The sequence below is a fragment of the Aegilops tauschii genome, chromosome 5, assembly GCF_002575655.3.
Source record: "Aegilops tauschii subsp. strangulata cultivar AL8/78 chromosome 5, Aet v6.0, whole genome shotgun sequence".
In the NCBI taxonomy this organism is placed as follows: domain Eukaryota; kingdom Viridiplantae; phylum Streptophyta; class Magnoliopsida; order Poales; family Poaceae; genus Aegilops; species Aegilops tauschii.
The window spans coordinates 402,300,870-402,326,621 of record NC_053039.3 but is presented as its reverse complement, the minus strand read 5'-3'; the positions used below and the strand labels follow the sequence as shown (position 1 = coordinate 402,326,621).

General features: G+C 43.8%; 2 protein-coding genes and 1 long non-coding RNA gene across 4 annotated transcripts; 1 reads left to right on the top strand and 2 right to left on the bottom strand.

Moving 5' to 3' along the window:
- The first annotated feature begins 231 nt into the window (after positions 1-231).
- Positions 232-3,232, top strand: LOC109734632 (ACT domain-containing protein ACR4). Of its 2 annotated transcripts, none has more exons than XM_020293834.4 (8): positions 232-615; positions 1,020-1,092; positions 1,198-1,286; positions 1,391-1,505; positions 1,597-1,676; positions 1,781-2,380; positions 2,489-2,593; positions 2,670-3,232. In XM_020293834.4, exons 4-8 carry the CDS (start codon positions 1,442-1,444, stop codon positions 3,003-3,005), a joined length of 1,185 nt encoding a protein of 394 aa, XP_020149423.1. In that variant the 5' UTR covers positions 232-615; positions 1,020-1,092; positions 1,198-1,286; positions 1,391-1,441; the 3' UTR covers positions 3,006-3,232. The 2 variants fall into 2 exon arrangements, with proteins under 2 accessions (XP_020149423.1, XP_020149422.1); XM_020293833.4 differs by having other exon boundaries at positions 298-615; positions 1,241-1,286.
- A 1,013-nt stretch (positions 3,233-4,245) lies between these two features.
- Positions 4,246-11,010, bottom strand: LOC109734631 (uncharacterized). The gene is made up of 14 exons (XM_020293832.4): positions 10,590-11,010; positions 10,374-10,508; positions 9,936-10,062; positions 8,897-8,976; positions 8,749-8,808; positions 7,939-8,130; positions 7,382-7,510; positions 6,557-7,204; positions 6,260-6,452; positions 5,977-6,170; positions 5,662-5,754; positions 5,444-5,586; positions 5,068-5,346; positions 4,246-4,939 (listed from the first exon to the last, which is right to left on the bottom strand). The coding sequence occupies exons 1-14, from the start codon at positions 10,851-10,853 to the stop codon at positions 4,675-4,677; spliced, it is 2,802 nt and encodes a 933-aa protein (XP_020149421.1). The 5' UTR covers positions 10,854-11,010; the 3' UTR covers positions 4,246-4,674.
- Positions 11,011-13,563: 2,553 nt separating this feature from the next.
- On the bottom strand, positions 13,564-14,878 carry LOC109734630 (uncharacterized). Its single transcript, XR_002225891.4, has 3 exons — positions 14,523-14,878; positions 14,125-14,311; positions 13,564-13,907 (listed from the first exon to the last, which is right to left on the bottom strand). It is a non-coding gene; the product is annotated as an uncharacterized lncRNA (long non-coding RNA).
- Between the last annotated feature and the right edge of the window lie 10,874 nt (positions 14,879-25,752).

Below are 25,752 nucleotides of genomic sequence, written 5' to 3'. Positions count from 1 at the left end.
GACAAGATGATTTCGGCAGTATGCCCTTGCACGGTGTGCGCCAGCTGTGTGTCCACCTTTCCTTGTTGCCCTCGCCTTTTCTCGTTTTCACTTCACGGCTACCATGACACGCCAGATCTTAGCGCGGAAACCCATAGACATATAGAAGGCCCACCGCCCCCCAGAGGAAGAGCAATTTGTGATAATCTCCCCGTGGCCACCGAGCCGAGGACGCGTGCGCATATTTCACAGAAAGACAGGGTCCGGCGTGCAAAAGGCGCAGGCATGTAAAAACTGCCCGCAGGGCCGATTCCCAGCCCAGGATTCTGGGGGCAGGGGCAGAGAGAGGAAGGGAAGCGCCGTGCCCAACAACTGCAAGAGGGTGAGCGAGAGGGGGCCAGCCATTCCTCTCTTCTCTACCACCTACTCCCCTCTCTCTCCTCCCCTTCTCTCTAGGATCGCCAGCCAGCCAGCCAGCGCCAGCCAATCGCGCACCCACAGCGCGCGCGCCTCCCCCCGAGAAAGAAGAAGAAGAAGCAGAAGAAGCAGAGGAACAGAGAGGGAGGGAGCAATCACTGGTCGAAAAGTGAACAAGTGTTCTTGGCCTCCGGTCCTCTCCGCCCGCCATGTCCATTGGTAACCCATCTTCTTCCTCCTCCTCCGGCCGCCTCGAAACTGCTTTCCTCCCTGCGGCGGCACTCTGCTTTTCCGGTCCCCTTCCATTTCGTCGCTGCATCTCTGCCTCCATTTCCCTGTTAATCTCCTTGATGGCTAGGGTTCTGGTTCTGTTTCTGCGTTCCCGATTCTTGGAATACATTTTTTTAGAAGAAACATTCTTGGAACATATTCAGCTGTTCCATCCTCGGCCCTCCATGGCCCTCGATCGCCGCTGCACAGATTCGAAATAAAATCGTAGTGTTAATTAACTCTGATTTGCTGGTTCCTCTCCTGTTGTGTCCCCCTTCGATTTCCACACGTTTCTTGCCGCGTCGCCAACGCCGAAGGCCGTACCGTGATTAATTAATGGTTCCATGTGACAGATGAAGGCTATGGCCCTACCTGGGACAGCGACGACGAGTACGACAACTTCATACGCAAGATGAACCCGCCAAGGTGAGGCGCATCCACATTCACATGCTGCTGTCTCTGCTTCTGCTTCTGCTCCTGCTCCTGCTTCTGCACCCCCAAAAAGATTACCCTCCAGTTTTTTACCGTCAGGTCTTGTTTCTTAATCCCGGTCTGTGTGTCTCGTTAACTGCAGTATCATCATCGACAACGATTCGTTGGTGGACGCGACGATTGTCAAGGTATGTTTAATTTCCTACTAGTTCATGGTTTTCTGTGACAGATATTGCAGTCAAGCGTGCTGGTTTGATTTATTTTTCCTTTATTTTGGTGGTTACAATTACAGGTTGGTAGTGCAAACGAGTATGGGATTCTGCTGGAAGTGATCCAAGTCCTCATGGATCTCAATCTTGTGATAAGCAAGGCATACATAACCTCAGATGGGGGGTGGTTCATGGATGGTAAGATGTTACACCTAATAAAATCTAATAAATGATGCCTTTGATTTCCTTGCTCTTTTTGTTGATATGGTAAAAATTCGTGCTGTTTCAGTTTTCAATGTGACTGATAAGGAAGGGATGAAATTGAAAGACAAGGCTGCTATTGCGGAGATTGAGGGCTACATCCGGAAGGTATGTAATCCTGAGAGCAATCTTGCCATTTTCAGTTCACCAGTCATGTATGATCATCCAACATTCCAGCGCACTGACAATTGAAACATTCTTCGAATGTCTAGTCCTTGGGCGCAGATTCAAGATACATGCCTGCTAAACGGAGATCGGTGGGTGTCGCCGCTTCAACGGACCACAATGTCATTGAGCTGACAGGGAGCGACCGTCCAGGCCTGCTCTCTGAAGTCAGCGCGGTGCTGGCAAGCCTCAAATGCAATGTGGTCAGTGCTGAGATTTGGACCCATAACACCAGAGTCGCAGCCGTGATGCGAGTCACCGATGAGGACACCATGCTAGCCGTCACCGACACCGTGAGGCTTGAAATGATCAAGGAGCGACTGTCCTACCTTCTCCGAGGAAACAATCTCTCGCGAGGAGCTGCCATGGCAGAAGCATCGGGGACTTCTGCCACAAATACCGAGAGAAGGCTGCACCAGATGATGCTTAGTGACGGGGACACTGAAGAGTTTCATGGGCATGTCCCAGCTCAACCTCAGAGGCCTAATGTCACTGTTCGGAATTGGAAAGACAAGGACTACTCGGTGGTGACCATCCGGTGCAAGGACAGGCCGAAGCTTCTGTTCGACACTGTGTGCACCTTGACAGACCTGCGCTATGTTGTCTACCATGCAAACATTGACGCCAGCAATAATCAAGCGTACCAGGTGAATACACACAACCCAACATATCCGGTCCGGGCAGTCGCTGCTATCATGTAGTAGGCTCATAAGATTTCATACAAGGAAATGTGTGACCTTGCTACTGTTTTGCAGGAATTCTATGTAAGACATGTGAATGGATCTCCAATGAACACTGAAGCTGAAAGATTGAGAGTCATCCAGTGCCTTGAAAGTGCAATTGAGCGCAGGGTATCTGAGGTAACGATCCATGAACTTATCAAAGGTAACTTTGCCAGAATTATTTTCTTATGAAGCCCAAATTTTGGCTTTCCAGGGTGTGAAACTTGAGCTGTGTTCAAATGACAAGGTCGGCCTCCTGTCTGAGGTCACCCGCATCTTCCGGGAGAACAGCCTGACTGTCACAAGAGCAGAGGTGAGCACCAGGGGCAGGACAGCCGTCAACACATTCTACGTCCGCAGTTCTGCGGGGGAGATAGTTGACCAGAAGACCATTGATTCCATCAGGGAAGCCATAGGACATAATATTCAGGTGAAAGGCCACCCTGAGGCACCACCAGCACCCCAGAAGAAAGAGTCCCCGACATGGTTCCTCTTCGCAAACTTATTCCGGCCAAGGTCTCTCCCTAGTCTTGGAATGTTCGTGCGGTAATGCTCTCATCGAACTCCGGGAACTTCTCTGTCAATCAAGCCTTAACTGCTGAAGCGGTCCGTGAGAATTGGAGCCTACATTTGGCTCCAGTAGTGCAGAGTTTAGTTTACATACATTATATTGTGTTGCTCATAGACCATCATCACCTGTAAATATGCATTGTACATAGAGTGTAAATACAACTGTAGGAAGTACTACCAATAAGGAATCCGGAACCGTTACCGCCTCGGAGAACATGTCCTCTTTTCCGAAAAAAGAATCAGGTGAAGAGAAAGGTCATGGAATTTCGCCGTCTTCTATCTTCCATGGCGATGATGCCGAAAACGAAAGGCCAAGTCGGCCTGCTTGGTTCTGGAATTATTGTGGCAATCCTATCCAGCCACCGGAATCTGCACGACAGCAACGGGCATCCGATTCTGTGGAGGGCGAGCAGATGCAGGTCAGTAGCCAAAAAGCATCATCCCCTATCGTCTTCTTCGCCGAAGCATTGCTGATAAGGACATGTTGCATTAGCGTTTGTCTGTATCCTAACAAGACCGAGTAATAAACACTCGTGAAAAAGCAAAATTCAGCTCCTGTGCTGTGTCTGATGACATGCTGCCCTGTCACCTCACACTAGCTCCGATATGCGATCTCCGATCGATGCCGCGGTGGCGACGCCTGCTGATGGGTGGGGAGAAAGCCAGAAGAGAAGACCAAGCCAGGCCGGAACCAAGAAATAGGTATGGTAGTGGTAGCACGCAATGAGAGTTAGTAGTTTGGGATGTTTATTTACCTTTTAGGTCCTCATGGGTAGTGCTGCTTTTGGGCCGTCTTGCGATGGCTGATTGGCTGCCACATGTGTGTTCCATGATTGGTGACGTCTGACCTAAAAAGGCATATGGGAAAAGGAAAGGCATGGAAGCAAGACTGATACATAAATAATGCACGCTGTGGTGAGGTCAGAAGAGCTCAAGGCATTGCTGAGCAGTGAAAGCCGCTTTGTGGCTCGCGTGATTTGCAGAGGAGTTTGGTGTGTGCACCATCAGGCGCACGCACGCACAGGCTTAGTGGCCACTTGAAGCAGTGAGATGGTGACAACCTGAAGCTGCTCCAGCCAGATGCACCAAACTTCTGGTACAGGAGACGACCAAATGCGATAGGAGATGTAATTTGCAGGGTGGCAAACAGAGCTTCTCTCTGAAATATGAGCAGGCTACAGGGTTCAGAGAGAGAAAAAACATGCCAAAAAGGGCACCCATCACTCAAAGTGACATTGAACAGTATGTCACCAATGATTAAATTCCAGTGTAGGATGTCTTCCCATTAATTTGGGAAAAGCGACGAGATGAACAGGACTGTGTTGGTTCGGATACATCTGAAGAGTAACACTGCGCATACAAGAAATCAGGACAAAAAAAGCGAGCAAAATCGATTCCTGGGCTACATCAGATTACTACTATTACACGAGCACAGCACTCTGGAGCAACTCATTCTCGAGTGCAAGAAACATAACGCCTCCATCCACATCAGCGTTTGCAATATGATTACTCTTTCCGGCGTGTCTTCGACATGAGGTGGCAAAGGCAGTTAAAACGGGGCACGCCAGGGTCACCAGGTGCATGCCTAATTTTCTATCTCCACTACCCAGCGCAAACTGGACTGTGATAGCAACATGATCAGCATATCATCACCTCCTCCTTTTTTTGCCTTTTCCCATCTGCCCGCATTTAAAAGCGCTTTCTTGTTCTTGAAGAAAAGCCATTGCTTTGCCATACTTTTCAGACCTCTCTTGCTCGTGTCTCGCCCTCTCCTTCTCTTTCACAGCAGCCATGAAATAACTATCTTTGCGAAGCTCGGACATCGCACCTCTCTTCTCGCTCTTCACTTGTTTCTTCAGCTTCTTCAGGCGTGCCCTTTCTCGGTCAGGATCGTAATCAAGACCCTTTACGTAACTGCACCAAAGAGAAGAAGGATGTGTGAAATGCATAATTAGACCTTTTCAACAACAGAACAGGACAGGCCAAAAGCAGAGCACAACAGAGACAAGACACTGGCGACACGGAATGACAAGTATACATACTTCTCCTCAAATTTGGGATTCAGCTGCTTGATTGGTTCAGGCTTCTGCTTTCGCATTTGGAGCGGCTCTCTTGAAGCATGGTGTTCGTCACTTTTCTTCTTAATCAAGTCGATGACATCTTGGAAAATTTCTTGTAACAGGGCAGGCAACTCGGATTTTTCCATAATTTGTTGCAGCAGAGAAGAAACTGGCATGAAGATTTCTGGAAAAGAGCAGAGCCCTTCATGTATAATTACAAAGCCCCTCAAACATTCAGCCACAGACAGAAGTACACCAGCCCTGTCAGAAAATGTATGTTTATATAAGATAAATATATAACATGTAAAACGGCAACTTCCAGTATCCAATCATGAGTCCACTAAAACCAGGTGCTCACTTGAAATTATCTGATGCGAAGAATGGGGAATCAGGATCCATGCTCATTAGGTCGAGGATATTCATACGATTCACCTCATGCACTTGCTCACTGATATGAAGCCATGGTTTCAGTGTCTTGAGCTCCATAAACTGGTCATTGATCTATACCAAAGGAGATTCAAATTAATATGAAGCAGCAAGCTGAAATGTATGCTCAACAACTGGATTCATACTTACCTGATTGCTAACTTCTCCTTTAAGTGATGTTACCAAAAGAGTTTGCAGAAAACTGATAGCTTCAGGGCAGAACTTTTTTGATTCTTTAGTAGCCTACAGATTGAAATTTGCAGACATGATGAATATTTCCTGCTGTAAAAGTGGTGGGAAGGAATTCCATGTGTACTTGGGAATGAAGGAACAGAAGAAATTCAGCTAATTGGCTTTTGCCATTCAAGTTATTCATGCTAATTAGGTCTCTGGAGCATACAATATGTACTCATCGGGAAGAAAGATAAACTAATACACAAGATAATGTAAGGCTGGAGAGCATACCGCAAGCACCATGGAGCACAAGAAAGAACCAACAGCTGCATCTCGGCCAGACTGTATAGGACATCGCATCAGATATTCGCACATAAGCAGAAGCATTGGAGTTGCGACAGCATGCCGGAAGTCGGAGCAGGGGAATATAAGGGACCATAACCTCAGGAGAAGTAATGTCTTCAAACTAGGCAAGCTGCTTTTTCCTGTAAGTTTAAAAAGACCACATAATAAGGATGGCAGATTAATGACAACAAAACCAATTTCCAGTTTAAAAAAGAATGGCCTCAGAAACCTGGAACTTTGATGTCTTCACATAGACGAGCACGTGTATGAATAAGTCGTTCCCTAGCACATATTGCAGCAAAATATGGTGTCTCTCCACTCATCTCAACTAAGGGTTTAACAAGGGTCTCAATTACTTTAAACTTCACCGGACTCTGAGTAGCTAAAACTGCAAAGTACTGCAGGAGAACACCGTAGAAAACCTGCAAAATATTTGAGGATACATTGATGGCTGCAATGGGAATGATAATGAATAATTAAGTAAATATACTTGGTAATAACCAGATGAATTTAGTTTACCACATACTTGCATTTTCTTTCTGTTTTCAGGTGTGAGCCTTATTGAATTGCAAGTACGTATCCGGCTTATAATCTCAGCTATTTCAGTTTCTGAGCGACCATCAACCAAGGAGCATAGATCTTGTAAGTTGTTTGGTGCTTCTATCACGAAAGGAAGATCTTCATCCTTGCCATGTGATTTTTGCTTCGCATTAGATACTCTCTTCAAATTTTGTGCATTTGTTTTCATAACTTTTTCCCCAATAACTTGCTCTTTATCTTTGACATCATCCTTTTCATCTTCTTCTACAGCAACCTCATCGTCGTCACTTTGCTCCCAGTCCCTTGCCGGCATATTACGGAAGTCATCATCACTTGAATCCTCTTCATCACCAGCATCTTCTTCATCCTCATCCTCATCTTCACCACTGTCATCACTTCCTTCATCGCCAGATGCTACACCTTCACCTATCTTTCTACCCTCATTCTCATAAATTTCGTCAACCCAACCTTTTTTCCTTTTTGTTGGCTCGTCAAAAGAGAAGGAATCACCAAGATCATCGCCAGATATAGGTTTTGAGTTATCCGCCCTCATATGATGATCACCATCCTCGCTATCATCATCTTCTTCGTCAGAGGACTCAGCAGTTCCAAGCATCCGCTTGTGACGTTCCTTCTACAATGTCATTAAGCATCAGCAAGCGATTTAATATCAGTACTTCCATCAGCAAAAACACCACTGATGTGGTAGAATTATAAGCTAAACCTAAAATCACACTAGAGTTCACAAAAACAACTGTAGGATGGACAGAAAAGGCAAATTTTAAATATGCAAGCAGCAGATCGGACGAACCTCCAACTTCTCAAGACGTTCTTTTTCTTCCTGAGCTAGTTCTTCTGGGGTTTTTGTCCTGTCTGACGGGCGAGCACGTTGATCCATCACCATTTCTTTCACCAGTTTGTCGTATGCATCTGGCTTTTCCTGGAATGCAACAAACAATATGCAACTTCAGTTCCGGGAACTGACAAAGATAACATATTTACAGGCCCATGCACAACAATCAACATTTGCGAAATTAGAAGTGGACATGCTGCAATACACACTTCATCCCAAGGTACCAAATGAGAGGAGCGACTCCACCAAGGACATGCATATCTCTAGAATAGAGACATAAACTGGTCCACACAATTTAAAGCAAATCAACTAATGGGCTATCATGTCCAGTCTACTATTTTCTCTTTTCAAGCTTACATGTGCGTGCAGTGTTCGGGGTGTGCACCGACTTCTAACAACATAACATAGGTTCCACCCATGCTGCCAGCTCAATTGTCGACTGAAAGCTATGTAATATAATGAATAATCTTGGGCTTGTTGATGATCTAAATAGGAAGACAAGCAGTAAATGCTACCTTATTGAAAATCTCCTTTCCGGTCAGACCAGATGAACCTTTATGGATTGTACTTGAATTGTTTTTATGTGTGTTCACTCTAGCTGACTCGGTCAGGGATAGAAGTGCTGGCGTCTGGGCCAGCAATGCAAAATCACTATCTAACTTGTCAACAAGATGTTCATCCTCTTCCTTTTCCTTGGCTTTTTGGGCCTGCAACAAGACAAAATTATGTTAACATATCCACTTCATGCTACAAATAGGGAAACAGAAGAATGCATAATAACAAGTATAGTGTGTGCAAAACTGCAAATCATGTACACAACCCAACAGACCTGCAATACCTCTAATGAGGTCATGCATAAAGCAACATGGAACTATAATGGAAATAGGAGGTGGCTGGATTGGAATGAGTCAATACTATAGTATTAGGAAGTTAAGGAGTCTAATATGTCCGAGTTCAAGCTGTGCATCCAGTATATAAGAATGATATCCTCTGTTTATCTAATCCCTCACATCCACATATATCTTGACCGCACTGATAAACACTTGGTCATTTTTGTCATGGAAGGCACTAAGGCAGACATACAAAGCTATATCAAGGCTTCTTTTGATTACCTTTGAAAACAATTTGGAAAAAAGCAAAGACCAAGAGTTGAAAACAGTGAAATAAGCATCATGTATCGAACCAAATAATAATTTGTAGGGAAAATTCGAAACAGTTTATTTAAGTTTCAGAATGATAGGAAATGTTCTAGGTGATAGCCCAAGACAGAAACAAAAAAGGCAGCAACAGAAGGAATAATGTTTTTTATACACAGGATACTCTACCTTGTAAAATTTACTCTTCAAAATGATCTCTGACATAACTTCCTTTTTGCTCTTGTGACCCTGCAAATAGGAGTAACTAGATTAAGCACACAGCATATCGATTACAGATGAGATCTAAATGTAATTAGTAATTCCTAGGAAACATTACATGTGTTTCTCCGGGCAGGTCAGTTTCTGAAGGGAGATCACTACTTTGGAGAGATAAGCGCTTCTTTGAGAGCGTGTTACCTGAAAATACAAAAGGTTAAGCACATTAAGCAAAATAGAAACATTAACATCAGTTCCTGTAGATGGGGATTCTAATCCTCATAAAGCTTTAATATGTTAACATAAATAATTTCTCCAATAACACCATCGTACATTCCCAACGCTGAGCCTAGCAAACTAAGTGCCAAAATTGAAACTAGGTCATGTGTGATATAGGGAAAAATCAGTGGTTACCAAAGGTGGAGACCACAAGGGATTTTAGATACTGAACAATAACAAACATTGATAGCTAAATCAAATATCTACGGAAGAAAGTTATGTTATGCTATCTCATCAGTTTTACTTGGTACAACCCCGTCCCAGATTATTTTGAGTCAGACAAGTCAAATTCCTACCCATGTTTTGGATTCCAATTGTTATTTGCCAACATCAAGAAATTCTTGCCAAGTCAGAGACCTAAATTCGATACAAATTCCAACACCTGTATGAGCCCGTAACACTTGCATCCCTCAGAATAAATAGAATGAAGAAATTTCAGAATCTCTCAGAGCAAGCCTAAAACTAGGTGTCAGACTACAGTAATCTACAGAATCTCTCAGAAGAACAAGCAGAACTCCAACAGGTTTGTTTTGCAGGCCATCGACAATAAATTAATTTATTTTGGATTGACAACATATATCTTTTAGTCTTTTAAATGCTCTAATCCCAGTTTATGTGTCCAGCCTTTGGCCCCAGGAATCTACATGACAAGCAGAACTTCAAAAGATTTGTTTTGCAGGCCATCGACAAAATTTTAATTTATTTTGGATGGACAACATATATCTTTTAGTCTTTTAAATGCTCTGTTTCAGATAATAAACTAAAAGCTAACTTAAAATACCACAGTAGTTTGTAAAATACTAATGTAAGATATATACATACATAACACAGGAGACTCAGAAGTACCCCACAAAGCACAAAAATATGGGCTTAAAACACACCTTCTTCATCACTGTCGTCACCAATAGGCACCTCCTCATTGAAATCATCATTTCCCAATAGCGTGTGAGAATCCTCGTCGTCCTCCTCATCGGACAGATTGAATTTGCTTGCTCGTTTCAACTTCGCCTAGAAATCATGAGAATGGGGGGAAACTTTACAAACTCTTGGACACACACCGTCGCCGTCACTAAAATGAGAAGGAGCACTTCAACCGCAGACTTGCAATGCATGGCACATACTGATAGACGGAAATGAAGGGGACAAAACATGCATACATTTGTTCCTATAACACAACAAGAACACTGGTTTCCCTATTTGCATCTCTACTAATCCGTGCAGTTTATGTGTCCAACCTTGGACCCAGGAATCTCGTTGTTGACTAGAGAATGCTGCGCTAACAGAGTGACTCTGGATACAACGAGGTAAGTGGCACATACCATGTGCTCTCGCTGCTGACGGAGGATGGCCTTGTCGTACTCGGGCAGAGTCTCGTCCCTCTCGCCGATGCGCCGGTCATGGAAGACCGACGACTTGGCGCTCTGCTCGAACTCCTTGAGCAGGGTGTTCTCCCTCTGCAACCAAGCCATGCCCTGGCATCAGGCCAAAGAATCGAGCTTCGCCCGAAAATCGCTCGGTCTATCAGCGCACGTTACCTTGTGGATGGCGTCGGAGCGGGAGCGGGAGGTGCGCCTCTCCTCGCCCTTGCGCTTCTTGCCGAGCACGTCGAACTTGCGGCGCGACCAGATGGCCTCGAAGGGGTTGCTCCGCTCCGCCCCCGCGGCCGCGGCCCCGCGCGCCTTCATGGCCACGGCCGCCGGGCCGCTCCTCCCCTTGATGTTGCCCTTGCCTTTCTTCTTGTTATTATGCTTCTTGTCCGCCGCGGCCGCACCGGCTGCCGTCGGCTTCGTCTTCGCCATGGCCGAGACGGAGCGCGACGTCGCGGGGCGGCGGCGAGGTGGTGGCTCCGCGACGAGACGGGCGGCGGCGGCGGCGTGGTGGTGGCGGCTCCGCGCGAGGGAGGTGTGTTTTGTGCAACGCCCCCGCTATGGGCTGTCACCGTTTGTTTCGTGACCTAGGCCTGGGCTACAAGATGGGCCTCTTATTGCATCGCTTGAGGCCGGGTCCCGCACGACAGTCGCAGGGCGCACAGAGAGGGAGCAGAGGCCGTTTTTTTCAGAAAAAAGAAAAGAGGGAGCAGAGGCCGAAAGAACTGCACCGAACGAGCACGAATGAAAGCAAGTACAGTAGAGCTGAGTAACGGGCTAAAGGAATAAATTAGTATATTTCTGCTTAGTTGGAGGAAAGAGAAGAGTAGAGAGAAGGTAAGCGGGCTCTTCGTGAAGAGCTAGCTCTAGCACGTGCTCCTAGGCACTTTGTGAGAATGAAAGGTAAGCCACATAATAAAAAAGTAGTACACTCTTTTGATCTACTATTGTACATGTTGGCGGGTTGTAAATGACATGGCACTAGCTTATAGCCAGCAGCTGGCTATACTATTAACCATGCTCTGAGGAGGTTTGGGCGGCGGACGCCGGGGGCGGGGCCGGCCGTGAGGCAAGGGAGGCACGCGGGATTGGGCGCGGGGTGCTGCCCCTCCCTGGTGGTGGCGGGTGACGGCGCTGGAGGGAGAGACGAGAGAGGGGATGTGAGGATCGGTCTCCTGGCTGCTATAGGGTTAACGGGGGTGGGTGGACCAACCTGAGAAGTTTAGCTGGACCGATGTATGCTGACTGATGGACTCTCTTCTTCTTGCTTTTTTTCCTTTTCAATTAAACAGAAGATTGAAGAAAGGGACCAAGATAGCGAAAATCCATCTATCCATCCGAGTTCATCTGCATCTGCGCTGATGAAAAAAATCAAAATAAATACTAGAACAATTCAAAAAAAAATCCAAAAAAAAATTGCGTGGTAGAAAATTTGATGCGTGAGGCCCGCTCCAAATTTCAAGTCATTTGGACATCTGAGCAGCTCTCAGCAAAAAAGATAAATTGGGCGCCTGTAAAATAGTTTACTGTTAATGTATTGTTTTGGCCCGATTTGTCTTTTTTGCTGAGAGCTGCTCAGATGTCCAAAAGACTTGAAATTTGGAGCGGGCCTCACGCATCAAATTTTCTATCACACAAAAAAATAGATTTTTTTAAAAAAAATTCTAATTGTTTACGGATTTTTTTCTCACCAGGTGCAGATAAGCCTGGGCACCGAAACGCCCTACTCCCAAGATAGTTATTTCTCTGGGGTCAGATAAATGTGGGGACTTAAATTAAGTGATTTGGGGATTTTAAGTTTTTTACAAACTTAAAAATTAAAAAAAGTACAAATGTGTTTGAATTTAAAACCTAACAAAACCAAACCTTAAATGGACTCGAAACGTACGAAGTGGATTTAGGCAGTGAAATTGAATCATGGGCAGATTCGCAAACTGGAAGAAAACTACAATCTTCCCGGCGGTTCAAAATGCATTCCCAAGGAGTGTAACATAAGTGTGGGGTATAATACATACTCTCCCTCATTCCGATTTGTTGAGCCTATCTCATTATCTTTTTTCTTTGTAAGTTCTATTTTTATTTCTTTCCCACATCTGTTTGTACATGAGATGCATTAAATTCTTGCATGTAAGAATTAAAAGAAAACTGTGCATGCAACATTTCTACCCATTCGGTGGTCATGACATGCATCCATCGCAGTTAATGGCGATTAAAGCCTGTATTAATATAAATTCAATGTTTAGACATTAAAGGCTCATTAGTGATAGCGGCTAAGAAAAAATAGATGTCTTTTACAAGCGTCGAGGGTCAAGGCCTGGCGCGGGAGTTGTATCCCACGTGGACTTCGATGAATAAAGCTTTGCTTTAAACCCAAAAAAAGGAGATAGATGCTGGCCTCCATCCATGCTGCCCTTCTGCCCCTCAAAAAAAAATCCATGCTGCCCTTCATAATTAACACATACTAATATTCAATGATGTAAAGTGTTTCACTTCAATGATCTACTGTTTGGATCCACATATATGCTCCACAAGATCATTGAATAGTTGCACGTGCGCTTGTTTATCTTAAAGTTGTCACAACAACATGCTTTGCATCTTGTCCCGGGAGGCGGACATATACTCCGGACTACTTAAAATTAAGTGGGCAAGCTGCCCCTTCGCTCTCATCCTTGACAATCATACTGTTCAAGGTTACACAATGGGTCATCACTTCCCACAGTGTCTCCGGATAATACTCATTGCCGCTCCACGAACAATACCTCCATGAATTTGAAGCACTCTAAATGATTTCTACATATCCTTCATAACACGTTTTTGCATTTGTGCAAAGAGATGTCGTTTGTTACCTCAGGGATGGGTATAGTCTTCACAAATTCTGCCCACCGAGTAAAGATATCATTGGCAAGGTCGTATCCCATGGTGTAGTCATGCCCGTTGACAGTATAGTTGCATGTCAAAGCATCCCATCAGAAAGTCTCTTGAACATATGTCACTGCTTCCAATATGATGGTGACCTCTTTGGTGTGACCTTAGTACTGCTCGCGCAAACATGTCAAGCAGTTCTCTAAAGTCGATGCAAAAAAAAAAAGCAGTTCTCTAAAGTACTAAAGTTCAAATACTAATCCACTGATTAGAGTATCTCTAACTGATCCCACAATATTTAGAGGAGAGTATCATTTAGAACAGTATATTTGCTCCTATAAAAGAAGTGTGGTTTCTAACCGAATCTTTAAACTTAACTCCCTAAAATTTACATTTGATTCATACATTTCGTCGAATATTTCTTATGCATCTCCGCAACGAGCGGCGATGATGATGACCACGCCAGGAGGAGCAGCGCCGGCGCAGGCGAGGAGGGGACGCATCATCGGCAACCACAGGACGTCCGCCCATGTCCCTCTTCTTCCCCGTCGTTGGCTTCTCTGCCCTGGAGGCAACAACGCATGGGTCACCTCCTCTACATCGCTTTTGTTCGCTCATCTCAAGCTGCGACCAACATATGCATCTCACTCAGTGGCGGATCCAGGATTGGAGCAAGCCCAGGGCCCCCAAAAAAAAAATTGTCGCGAGAGAAAAACTTAACGTCCATCAGACTATAGCTACCTCAAATATGGCTCAATTACACCACAAATTTAGAATTTATAAACTCAATGCTTAAAAATACAACAAAAACTACGAACAGTATGTGAAGTAAAAAGAGTACCAAATCAATGGCTTGCTTCATCAGTTGCTTTCTCAAGTTGAGATTGAAGGCGGTGGTCCCATTTCTGCAGTTGTTTCATTTTCTGGAGTTGCTTCAGTCCTCTTGGCCCCTTGAATCCCTGCTAAAACTCCGGGTGTAGACACTTCTGTTGCGGCCACAATGAAAAATATCTCGTCATCTTTTATTTCTACAAAATGAAATGAAATTGATATTAACAGTGGCAACAACAACATTCACATTCGAATACAACTCAAGTGAAATTGAATGTTTGACAGCAGCAATGAACCATAAGCAGTACTGTAGTACAGTAGTAGCAAATCCAAACATTACAGCAGTCTAGCAGATAAAAAATGTTCAGAAAACAACAAGTTATAGTCTAGGTGTGCCCAGCCACTTACACATCCGGCAGCAGAGAGCAGTCCTGCGCGTGGCGGAGAGCAGGAGCCAGCAGATCGGGCGAGACGGCGAGCTGGGCTGCGCGAGCGGCGGAGTAGGGCAGCAGGCGAGCAGGGGACGGCCGGACGGCGGGACGGGCGACGGCGCGAGCAGCGGAGCAGGCCAGGCGGATGAGCGGCGGAGTCACCAGCGGTCGTCACGAGCAGCGTAGGCCGGAGGGCACGGGCGAGCGGCGGATTCATCGGCGGCCGTCACGAGCGGCGGAGGGCGCAGGCGAGCAGGGGACGGGGAGTCGGGGCGTGACGTCTGCGCGTCGGGGGCGAGCGGGACTGCGTCGTGCGCCCTGCGCGCGAGTGTGAAGATCGATAGCCTGGGCCCTGGCTGTGTTTTTGGGTAAGCCCCGGGGCCATTTAGAAAACATGGCTAGGTAATAACAAAAAAAAGCCACGCCCCGGGCCTGGGGCCCAGATCCGCCCCTGATCTCACTCTCGTTGTCATTCCACTTCCCGGCCCTCACCCAACTCACTATCGACCTCCCAAGATGAGCCGTGTCTCTTCCCGCCTCTCCAGCTTTGTTTCCCGTGGTCCCACTTGAATTTGTACAAGGCTGCCATAGCCGGAGCTTCGAACCTCGACAGACCGGCGCCTCGCCTGCTCCTGTATGAGCCCCATGCACACACTATGGCAGCCTTGCGCCCCCATAGCACGTGCAAAGTTCCTGCAACCCCTCGTTGCACACGCCCGCGACGATGCCGTTCCAGCTGGCCGTCGTGGCCAAGCTGGGCTTGGCCTCGCACGCCCTTGGCTGCACCCTCACACTCGCTACAACAACGCCCAAGTGTTCTCCACACCACGCACACTGCCCTCATCGTAGATGCACGCATGCTCCACATGCATGTCGGCGAGTTGCCGTGGAGCTTCCATGCGTGTGTGCACGGAGCTTGGAGCTACTTGAGGGCAACGGGAGAGTGGCAGACCGCGGTGGGGTGCAGCGGCGGCAATCCGAGGCTGTGTTGCGACGACGAGGATGAAACGAGAGGTGCGGAGGCGTCTTTGGAGCAATTTTTTTTACTCCAGTCAGCCGCGGGGGAGTATATTTAGAAACGGGGGTAGTTGGAGTAAAAACTATATCCTCCTCTAGAGATTTTAGGGATTGGTTAGGTGTCAATTAGAGGAGGAAAACCAAATTTACGGGGTGAGATGCTCTTAGGGCATTTCTAACCGACCTCCTATCCGGCTATAAGGGAGGATAATTTCGTTTTCTTTCATCTATGTCGCACCTAACCGATCCCTTAAACAGGTTAGTGGAGTAAAAAAATTACTCTAACCCCTATCAAAAGGCCGACGGACCAAGGGGGACTCCTCCCCCTTGGTGGCAGCCCTCCCTCTCCCCTAACCTATATATATTAGGGATTTGTGCTCTTGATATACAAGTTTTGGCGCCTCCTCTAGTTCTTCTAGTTCTAGTTCTAGTTGGTCCTAGTTGACTACTTAGAGCTAGACTAATCCTATTGTCCTCATAATTAGAAGCCCCATGTGGTTCTAATCTCCCCCCTGATTCTCCGGCGATGATTAGCTCTGGACGGTGAAGCGCTGCCGGATCGTGAAGGCTGCATGCTTGCAACCAAGTAGAGAGGCCGTGCTTTGGTCTTCGGTTCGAGGGACTGTTCATGGGCGATACGAGGGACCGTTCATCGACGGTTCGAGTCCTCTAAATACGATCTACACCGACACGTTCTTCTTTCGCTGCAACTTGGTGACGGTAACGATCGTGATCCCAACCCGTTATGCATCTTCATATTGATCTTGGGTGATCATAGGTGCGCATTTTTGTTTTCTACTACGTTTCCCAACAAGAAGCTCGTCGGGGACGGGTGGCGCCAGCCTCGGGCGTGGGATGAGCAGCTCGCCGGGGACGGGCGGCAGAGCAGCTCTTCAGCCCGATGCACTGCATTCTCCTTGTCGCCACCGTGGTTTGTCGCCTCCTCCCGTCCTCCCCGTCGAGAACTCCTTGGGCGGCAGCATCCACCGCAATTATGACCTGCTCCTCCGGCACCGGCTCCCCATCCACCACTGCATACTCGCCCTCCCGGGGGTCCGCCGGAAGCTGCTGGCCCGAGTCATCTCGCACCCGCAGGCGCTGGCGCAATGTGAGCAAATGCTGACACACATGTGCCTCAACGTGGCGCGTGAGGCCTTCGAAGACACGGCTGACGCCGCGGAGCACATCGCCGCACACGGCCTCCGGACACGGCCGCCATCGCATCCGCGCGCACCGTCTAGCTCTACATGTCCATGGCCGACGTGCGCGCCCAGATCCTCGCTGATGCCGTGCAGGATGATACGTCTCCAACATATCTATAATTTTTTATTGTTCCATGTTATTATAGTATCAATCTTGGATGTTCCAGTTGCTATTTTTTGCTTGTTTTTGACTTTGCAGAATATCAGTACCAAACGAAGTCTAAATGCCACGAAACTTTTTGAAGATTTTTTCTGGCAATAAGAGACCCTGGAAGCTTCGGGAGGGGACAAGAAGATGGAGCAGTAGTCCACAAGGCACCAGGCCGTGCCCTGGTACCTTGTGGGGCCCACGTAGCTCCGTTTGACCTAACCCTGCCTATATTCTCAAAAATCAGGAAACCAACATGGAAGTCCACAAAATACTTTTTCCGCCGCCGCAAGCCTCTGTTCTCGAGAGATCCCATCCGGGGACCTTTTCTGGCACTCCGCAGGAGGGGGATTCAATCACGGAGGGGCTCTACATCAACCTTGCTGCCTTCCGGTGCTGCGTGCGTAGTTTACCACAGACCTACGGGTCCATAGTTAGTAGCTAGATGGCTTCTTCTCTCTCGAGGTTCTTCAATACAATGTTCTCCTTGATGTTCTTGGAGTTCTATCCGATGTAATTCTTTTTTGCGGTGTGTTTGTGGGGATCTGATGAATTGTGAGTTTATGATCAGATCTATACATGAATATTATTTGAGTTTTCTCTGAACTCTTTTATGCATGATTGTTATAGCTTCGTATTTCTTGTCCGATCTATTGATTTGGTTTGGCCAACTAGATCGATTTATCTTGCAACGGGAAGAGATGCTTTGTAATCGGTTCGATCTTGCGGTGCTCAATCCCAGTGATAGAAGGGGATATGACACATATGTATCGTTGCTATTAAGGATAAAGAGATGGGATTTATTAATGCGTGAGTTTATCTTGTCTACATCGTGTCATCTTGCTTAAGGCGTTACTCCGTTCTTTATGAACTTAATACTCTAGATGCATGCTGGATATCGGTCGATGTGCGGAGTAATAGTAGTAGATGCAGGTGAAGGAAACATGCCCTAGAGGCAATAATAAAGTTATTATTTTATATTTCTTATGCATGATAAAGGTTTATTATTCATGCTAGAATTGTATTGATTGGAAACCTTAATACATGTGTGAATACATAAACAAACAATGTGTCCCTAGTGAGCCTCTACTAGACTAGCTCGTTGATCAAAGATGGTTAAGGTTTCCTAACCATGGACATGAGTTGTCATTTGATAACGGGATCACATCATTAGGAGAATGATGTGATGGACAAGACCCATCTGTTAGCTTAGCATAATGATCGTTCAGTTTTATTGATATTGCTTTCTTCAAGTCAAATACATATTGCTTCAACTATGAGATTATGCAACTCCCGGATACTGGAGGAATACCTTGTGTGCTATCAAACGTTACAACATAATTGGGTGATTATAAAGATGCTCTACAGGTATCTTCGAAGGTGTTTGTTGAGTTGGCATAGATCGAGATTAGGATTTGTCACTCCGAGTATCGGAGAGGTATCTTCGGGCCCTCTCGGTAATACACATCAAGCTTGCAAGCAAACGACTAAGGAGTTAGTTACAAGGTGATGTATTACGAAACGAGTAAAGAGACTTGTTGGTAACGAGATTGAACTAGGTATGAAGATACCGACGATTGAATCTCGGGCAAGTAACATACCGATGGACAAAGGGAATTACGTATGATGACATAACGGTTCGACCGATAAAGATCTTCGTAGAATATGTAGGAGCCAATATGGGCTGATGTCTGCTAGACTACGTCGGCATTTTCCCAAAGAGGAAGGGATGATGCAGCACAACGATGGTAGGTATTTCCCTCAGTGATGAGACCAAGGTTATCGAATCAGTAGGAGAACCAAGCAACACTACGTAAACAACACTGCACACAAATAACAAATACTCACAACCGACATGTTAAAGGGGTTGTCAATCCCTTTCGGGTAACGGCGCCAGAAATTGGCACGAGGACGGGAGAAAGTTGTAATAATTGATAGATCGAACGCTAAATAAAATAAAGTGCAGCAAGGTATTTTTGTATTTTTGGTTTAATAGATCTGAAAATAAAAGCAAAGGAAAATAGATCGCAAAGGCAAATATATTCAAGAAGAGACCCGGGGCCCGTAGATTTCAATAGTGGCTTCTCTCGAGAAAAATAGCAAACGGTGGGTTAACAAATTACTGTTGGGCAATTGATAGAACTTCAAGTAATCATGACGATATCCAGGCAATGATCATTATATAGGCATCACGTCCAAGATTAGTAGACCGACTCCTACCTGCATCTACTACTATTACTCCACACATCGACCGCTATCCAGCATGCATCTAGTGTATTAAGTTCATGGAGAAACGGAGTAATGCAATAAGAATGATGACATGATGTAGACAAGATCTATTTATGTACAAATAGACCCCATCTTGTTATCCTTAATGGCAATGATACATACGTGTCGGTAACCCTTCTGTCACTGGGATCAAGCACCCTAAGATCAAACCCATCACAAAGCACATCTTCCCATTGCAAGATAAATATATCAAGTTGGACAAACAAAACCCAAATATCGGAGAAGAAATACGAGGCTATAAGCAATCATGCATATAAGAGATCAAAGAAGACTCAAATAACTTTCATGGATAAAAAGATAGATCTTATCATAAACTCAAAGTTCATCGGATCCCAACAAACACACCACAAAAAGAGTTACATCATATGGATCTCCAAGAGACCATTGTATTGAGAATCAAACGAGAGAGAGGAAGCCATCTAGCTACTAACCACGGACCCGTAGGTCTACAAAGAACTACTCACGCATCATCGGAGAGGCACTAATGGCATGATGAACCCCTCCGTGATGGTGTCTAGATTGGATCTGGTGGTTCTAGACTCTACGGCGGCTGGAATTGATTTTCGTCGACTCCCCTAGGGTTTCTGGAATATTGGGTTATTTATATAGCAAATAGGCGGTTCAGGAGGCACCCGAGGTGGGCACAACCCACCTGGGCGCGCCTGGGCCCCCAGGCGTGCCCTGGTGGGTTGTGCTCCCCTCGGAGCACCCCTAGGTGCTTCTCCGGCCCACTGGATGTCTTTTGGTCTAAAAAAATCCACAAAAAGTTTCACTGCATTTGGACTCCGTTTGGTATTGATTTCCTGTGATGTAAAAAACATGCAGAAAACAACGACTGGCACTTGGCACTATGTCAATAGGTTAGTACCAAAAAATGATATAAAATGACTATAAAATGATTATAAAACATCCAAGAATGATAATATAACATCATGGAACAATAAAAAATTATAGATATGTTGGAGACATATCAAACATCCCCAAGCTTAGTTCCTGCTCGTCCTCGAGTAGGTAAATGATAAAAACAGAATTTTTGATGTGGAATGCTGCCTAACATATTCATGTCATATTCTTTTCTTTGTAGCATGGACATTTGGACTTTTATATGGTTCAAGGCAATAGTCTAGTTTTGACATGAGACTTAAATACTCAAGCATATCAACAAGCAACCATGTCTTTCAAAATATCAACGCTAGAGTAAGTTATCCCTAGCCCATCATGCTTAATCATTGATCCATTAATGAAACACACTCGCATATTAGCTACACCCAATGCTCAAGTACGATCATAGTGCCTCCTAGTTGGTGCTTTATGAGAGAAGATGGAGACTCCAATTAAAAATAAAAATTGCATAAAGTAAAAGAAAGGCTCTTCGCGGAGGGAAGTAGGGATTTGTAGAGATGCCAGAGCTCAAAAGCGAAAAACTAAGAGATAAAAACATTTTGAGAGGCATATTTTTCCCACCAACGAAAACGACTTAGAGCTCCCAACACTTTCCATGCTAGATATATCATAGGCGGTTCCCAAACAAAAAATAAAGTTTATTCCTTTTTCAACCATACTTTCACTTTCCATGGCTAGTCGTATCCACGGTTGCCCTCCATACCAACACTTTCCAAGGAATTTATTATTTGACAACATAAAGTAAATTCATTTTTCATTTTGGGACTGGGCATCCCTAATACCTTTGCCTTACTCTTGTGCAATGACAAGTGAATAAACACTCATCGTGAGAATAACACATCTAGCATGGGAAATATCGGCCACCCCTCACCACCTCGCGAGCGGTACGACCACACAAAAGAGAAATTTATTTTGAAAATTAGAGATGGCACATAAAAATTTACTTAGAACGGCAAAAGAATACCGCATATATATAGATATAGTGGACTCATGTGGCAAAACTAGTTTAAATGATTTTGGATGCACAAGTAGTGATCATACTTTGTGCAAAATGAAGGCTAGCAAAAGATTGAGAAGCGACCAACCAAGAAATGAATAATCTCATAAGCGAGCATTAAGCATAATTAACACCGAATAATGCACCACAAGTAGGATGTAATTTCATTGCATGACTATTGACTTTCGTGCTTGCATAGGGAATCACAAACCTTGACACCAATATTCTTACTAAAGCATAATTACTCATCAACATGACTCACAACATCATATCTCAAAACTATTACAAGGAATCAAGTTTATTTTGTCCAATGATCTTCATGAAAATTTGTATTATATCCTTCTTGGATATCTATTACTTTGGAACTAATTTTCATGTGTTGCTTTTGATAAGCTCGAAAAAATATAAGTGAAGATCATGGGCATATATTTTCTCTCAAAATAATTTAAGTGAAGCAAGAGAGAATTTCTTTAAAAATTACTAACTCTCAAATAAATCTAAGTGAAGCATGAGAGCATTTCTTCAAAAATACTAAAGCACACCGTGCTCAAAAAGATGTAAGTGAAGCACTAGAGCAATTCCATAGCTCATAAAGATTTAAGTGAAGCATAGAGAGCAATTCTAACAAGTCATGGCATAATTTTGGCTCTCTCAAATAGGTGTGTCCAGAAAGGATTCAAGACTTAAAACACAAAGAAAAACAAGCAAAGATTCATATCATACAAGACGCTCCAAGCAAAACTCATAGTATGTGAGGAATAAAAATATAGCTTCGAGTAAAATACTGATGGTCGTTAGAAGAAAGAGGGGATGCCACTCGGGGCATCCCCAAGCTTAGTTGCTTGCTTCTCTTTGGATAATAGCTTGGGATGCCATGGGCATACCCAAGCTTAGGCTCTTCTTACTCCTTATTCCTTCATCCATCGTAACATCACCCAAAACTTGAAAACTTCAATCACACAAAACTCAACAAAATCTTTGTGAGATCCGTTAGTATAAGAAAACAAATCACTACTATAAGTAGTGTTGCAAACCAATTCATATTTTATTCTTGCATTATATCTACTGTATTCCATCTTTTCTATGGCAAAAACTCTTCAAAGGAAACCATAGAATCATTAAAACAAGCACACAACGCAAAGAAAACAAAATCTGTAAAAAAACAGAACAGTCTGTAGCAATCTTGATATTACGAATACTTCCGAAACTCCAACAATTCTGAAAAATTAGGACGACCTGTGCAATTTGTATATTAATCTTCTGCAAAAAGAATCATAGGAAAATCACGTTTCTGTGATTTATGAAAATTATTTGCATGAGTGCAAAAGTTTCTGTTTTTCAGCAAGATCAAACAACCATCACCCAAGAAGATCCTAATGGCTTTGCTTGGCACAAACACTAATTAAAACACAAAAAACACAATCATAACAGTAGCATAATTGTGCAAACACTCAAGAACAGAAAGCAAAAAACAAAAATAAATTTTATTCATTGGGTTGCCTCCCAACAAGCGCTATTGTTTCACGCCCTTAGCTAGGCATAAAGCAAAGATCTAAGTTTTGTCATCTTTGTTTCTAGATCCATAAGATGCCCTCATGATTGATTCATATGGTGGCCTAATTATTGTTCTAGGGAAGTGTTCCATTCCCTTCCTTAGTGGAAATTGAAATTTAATATTGCCTTCTTTCATATCCAACACGGCACCGATAGTGCGTAAAAATGGTCTACCAAGAATAATTGGATAAGACGGATTGCAATCAATATCAAGAACAATAAAATCTATCGGCACATAATTCCTATTTACAAGAATAAGAACATCATTAATTCTTCCCATAGGCCTTTTAATAGTAGAATCCGCCAAGTGCAAATTTAAAGAACATTCTTCAATATCGGTGAGACCAAGCACATCACATAAAGATTTCGGAATTGTAGAAAAACTAGCACCCAAGTCACATAAAGAAAAACACTCATAATTTTTAATATTGACTTTGATAGTAGGTTCCCACTCATAATTTTCTACGAATTGAAACTTCTAATTCCAAATTTTCTTCTAAAGCTTTCATCATAGCATCGACAATATGTTTAGTAAAAGCTTTATTTTGTTCATAAGCATGGGGTGAATTTATCATGGATTGCAACAAACAAATACAATCAATCAAAGAGCAAATATCATAATTAAAGTCTTTGTAATCCAAAAGAGTGGGCACATCACTAGTTAAAGTCTTGACCTGTTCAAACCCACTTTTATCAATTTTCTCAACAAGATTTTCACCCTCCGAATTATTGGGATGCCTTCTAGCTAAAGTTGACTCTTCTCCAATCCCTTTATCATCAATTTTAATTTTACTAAACAAGGAATCAATAGAAGAAACACCAATCATTTTAAGATCTTCATCATTTTTATGAAAATAATCACTAGAAAATGCTTTTTCTAAAAATTCTCTTATAGCTCTAAGCTTAGCGGTTCTTTTCTTACTTTCATCCATAGAAACATAAAGAGCTTTAATTGATTCCTCAACCTTAGGCACAAAAATTTTCATCTTGAGAGTTTCTACATCATGGGAAATTCTATCAACACTTCTAGACAAATCATCAATCTTATTCAACTTTTCTTCTATGGTAGTGTTGAAAACTTTTTGCGTGTTGATAAATTCTTTAATATTATTCTCAAGATCAGAGGTGTTCCTGTTATTATTATAAGAAGGATTTCCATAGGAATTACCATAATTATTAGAGGAATTACTAGGAAAAGGCCTAGGATTAAAATTACCTCTATAAGCATTGTTATTGAAATTGTTTCGCGAGATAAAATTCACATCTACGGCATCACTATTTTGCTCAATCAAAGTAGACAAAGGCATATCATTGAAATCAATAGGAGCACTTTTACTAGCAACCAATTTCATAAGAGCATCAACTTTTTGACTCAAAGAAGAAATTTCTTCAACTGAATTAACCTTTTTACTAGTAGGAGCTCTTTCGGTATGCCATTGTGAATAATTTGCCATAATATTATCAAGAAATTTGGTGGCTTCACTCAAAGTAATTTCCATAAAAGTACCACCCACGGCAGAATCTAAAGGATTACGAGAAACGAAATTCAACCCCGCATAAATTTTTTGTATGATCATCCAAAGATTTAACCCATGAGTTGGGCAATTCCTTAGCATCATTTTCATCCTTTCCCAAGATTGTGCAACATGCTAATGTTCAAGTTGCTTGAAATTCATGATCTGGGTTCTAAGGGAAATAAATTTTGCAGGCGGAAAATACTTAGTGATAAAAGCATCTTTGCACTTATTCCAAGAATCGATACTATTGCGAGGCAAAGAAGAAAACCAAAATTTTGCAGAATCACGCAAAGAAAATGGAAATAATTTCATCTTCACAACATCATGGTCCACATCTTTTTTCTTTTGCATATCGCATAATTCTATGAATGTGTTAAGATGGGACACGAAATCCTCATTAGGAGTACCGGAAAATTGATCTTTCATAACAAGATTCAGCAAAGCAGTATTAATATCACAAGATTCCGCACTAGTGGCGGGAGGAGCAATAGGAGTGCCAATAAAATCATTGTTGTTGGTATCTGAGAAATCACACAACTTGGTGTTCTCTTGAGTCATTGTGACTACGCAACAAGATTGCACTCAAAAACAGATCTGGCGAAAAAACGGCTAAGGAAAAAGAGGGCGAATAAAACGGCAAATTTTTGTGAAGTGGGGGAGAGGAAAACGAGAGGCAAATGGCAAATAATGTAATTGCGAGGAGATGAGATTTGTGATTAGGAACCTGGTAGATGTTGATGATGTCTCCCCGGCAACGGCGCCAGAAATGGCTAGTTGACGGGAGACTATCTTGACTTGATCCTCCCCAGCAACGGCGCCAGAAATTCCTTTTGATGTCTGCTAGACTACGTCGGTATTTCCCCAAAGAGGAAGGGATGATGCAGCACAACGACGGTAGGTATTTCCCTCAGTGATGAGACCAAGATTATCGGACCAGTAGGAGAACCAAGCAACACTACGTAAACAGAACCTGCACACAAATAACAAATACTCGCAACCCGACGTGTTAAAGGGGTTGTCAATCCCTTTCGGGTAACAGCGCCAGAAATTGGCACGAGGACGGGAGAAAGTTGTAATAATTGATAGATCGAATGCCAAATAAAATAAAGTGCAGCAAGATATTTTTGTATTTTTGGTTTAATAGATCTGAATATAAAAGCAAAGGAAAATAGATCGCAAAGGCAAATATATTAAAGAAGAGACCCCGGGGCCATAGATTTCACTAGTGGCTTCTCTCGAGAAAAATAGCAAACGGTGGGTGAACAAATTACTGTTGCGCAATTGATAGAACTTCAAATAATCATGATGATATCCAGGCAATGATCATTATATAGGCATCACATCCAAGATTAGTAGACCGACTCCTGCCTGCATCTACTACTATTACTCCAAACATCGACTGCTATCCAGCATGCATCTAGTGTATTAAGTTCATGGAGAAACGGAGTAATGCAGTAAGAACGATGACATGATGTAGACAAGATCTATTTATGTAGAAATAGACCCCATCTTGTTATCCTTAATGACAACGATACATACGTGTCGGTTCCCCTTATGTCACTGGGATCAAGCACCGTAAG

What these genes read in the sequence shown, in the direction of transcription:
- LOC109734632 (XM_020293833.4), top strand. An exon ending in CGCAAGATGAACCCGCCAAG is followed by an intron (nt 1,093 to 1,240) that starts GTGAGGCGCATC and finishes CGTTAACTGCAG; the next exon opens with TATCATCATCGACAACGATT. An exon ending in GCAATAATCAAGCGTACCAG is followed by an intron (nt 2,381 to 2,488) that starts GTGAATACACAC and finishes ACTGTTTTGCAG; the next exon opens with GAATTCTATGTAAGACATGT.
- LOC109734631 (XM_020293832.4), bottom strand. Translation starts at nt 10,853, where the DNA reads ATGGCGAAGACGAAGCCGACGGCAGCCGGTGCGGCCGCGGCGGACAAG. An exon ending in TGAAGAGTAAATTTTACAAG is followed by an intron (nt 8,131 to 8,748) that starts GTAGAGTATCCT and finishes GTCTTGTTGCAG; the next exon opens with GCCCAAAAAGCCAAGGAAAA. An exon ending in GAAAGGAGATTTTCAATAAG is followed by an intron (nt 7,511 to 7,938) that starts GTAGCATTTACT and finishes GTTGCATTCCAG; the next exon opens with GAAAAGCCAGATGCATACGA.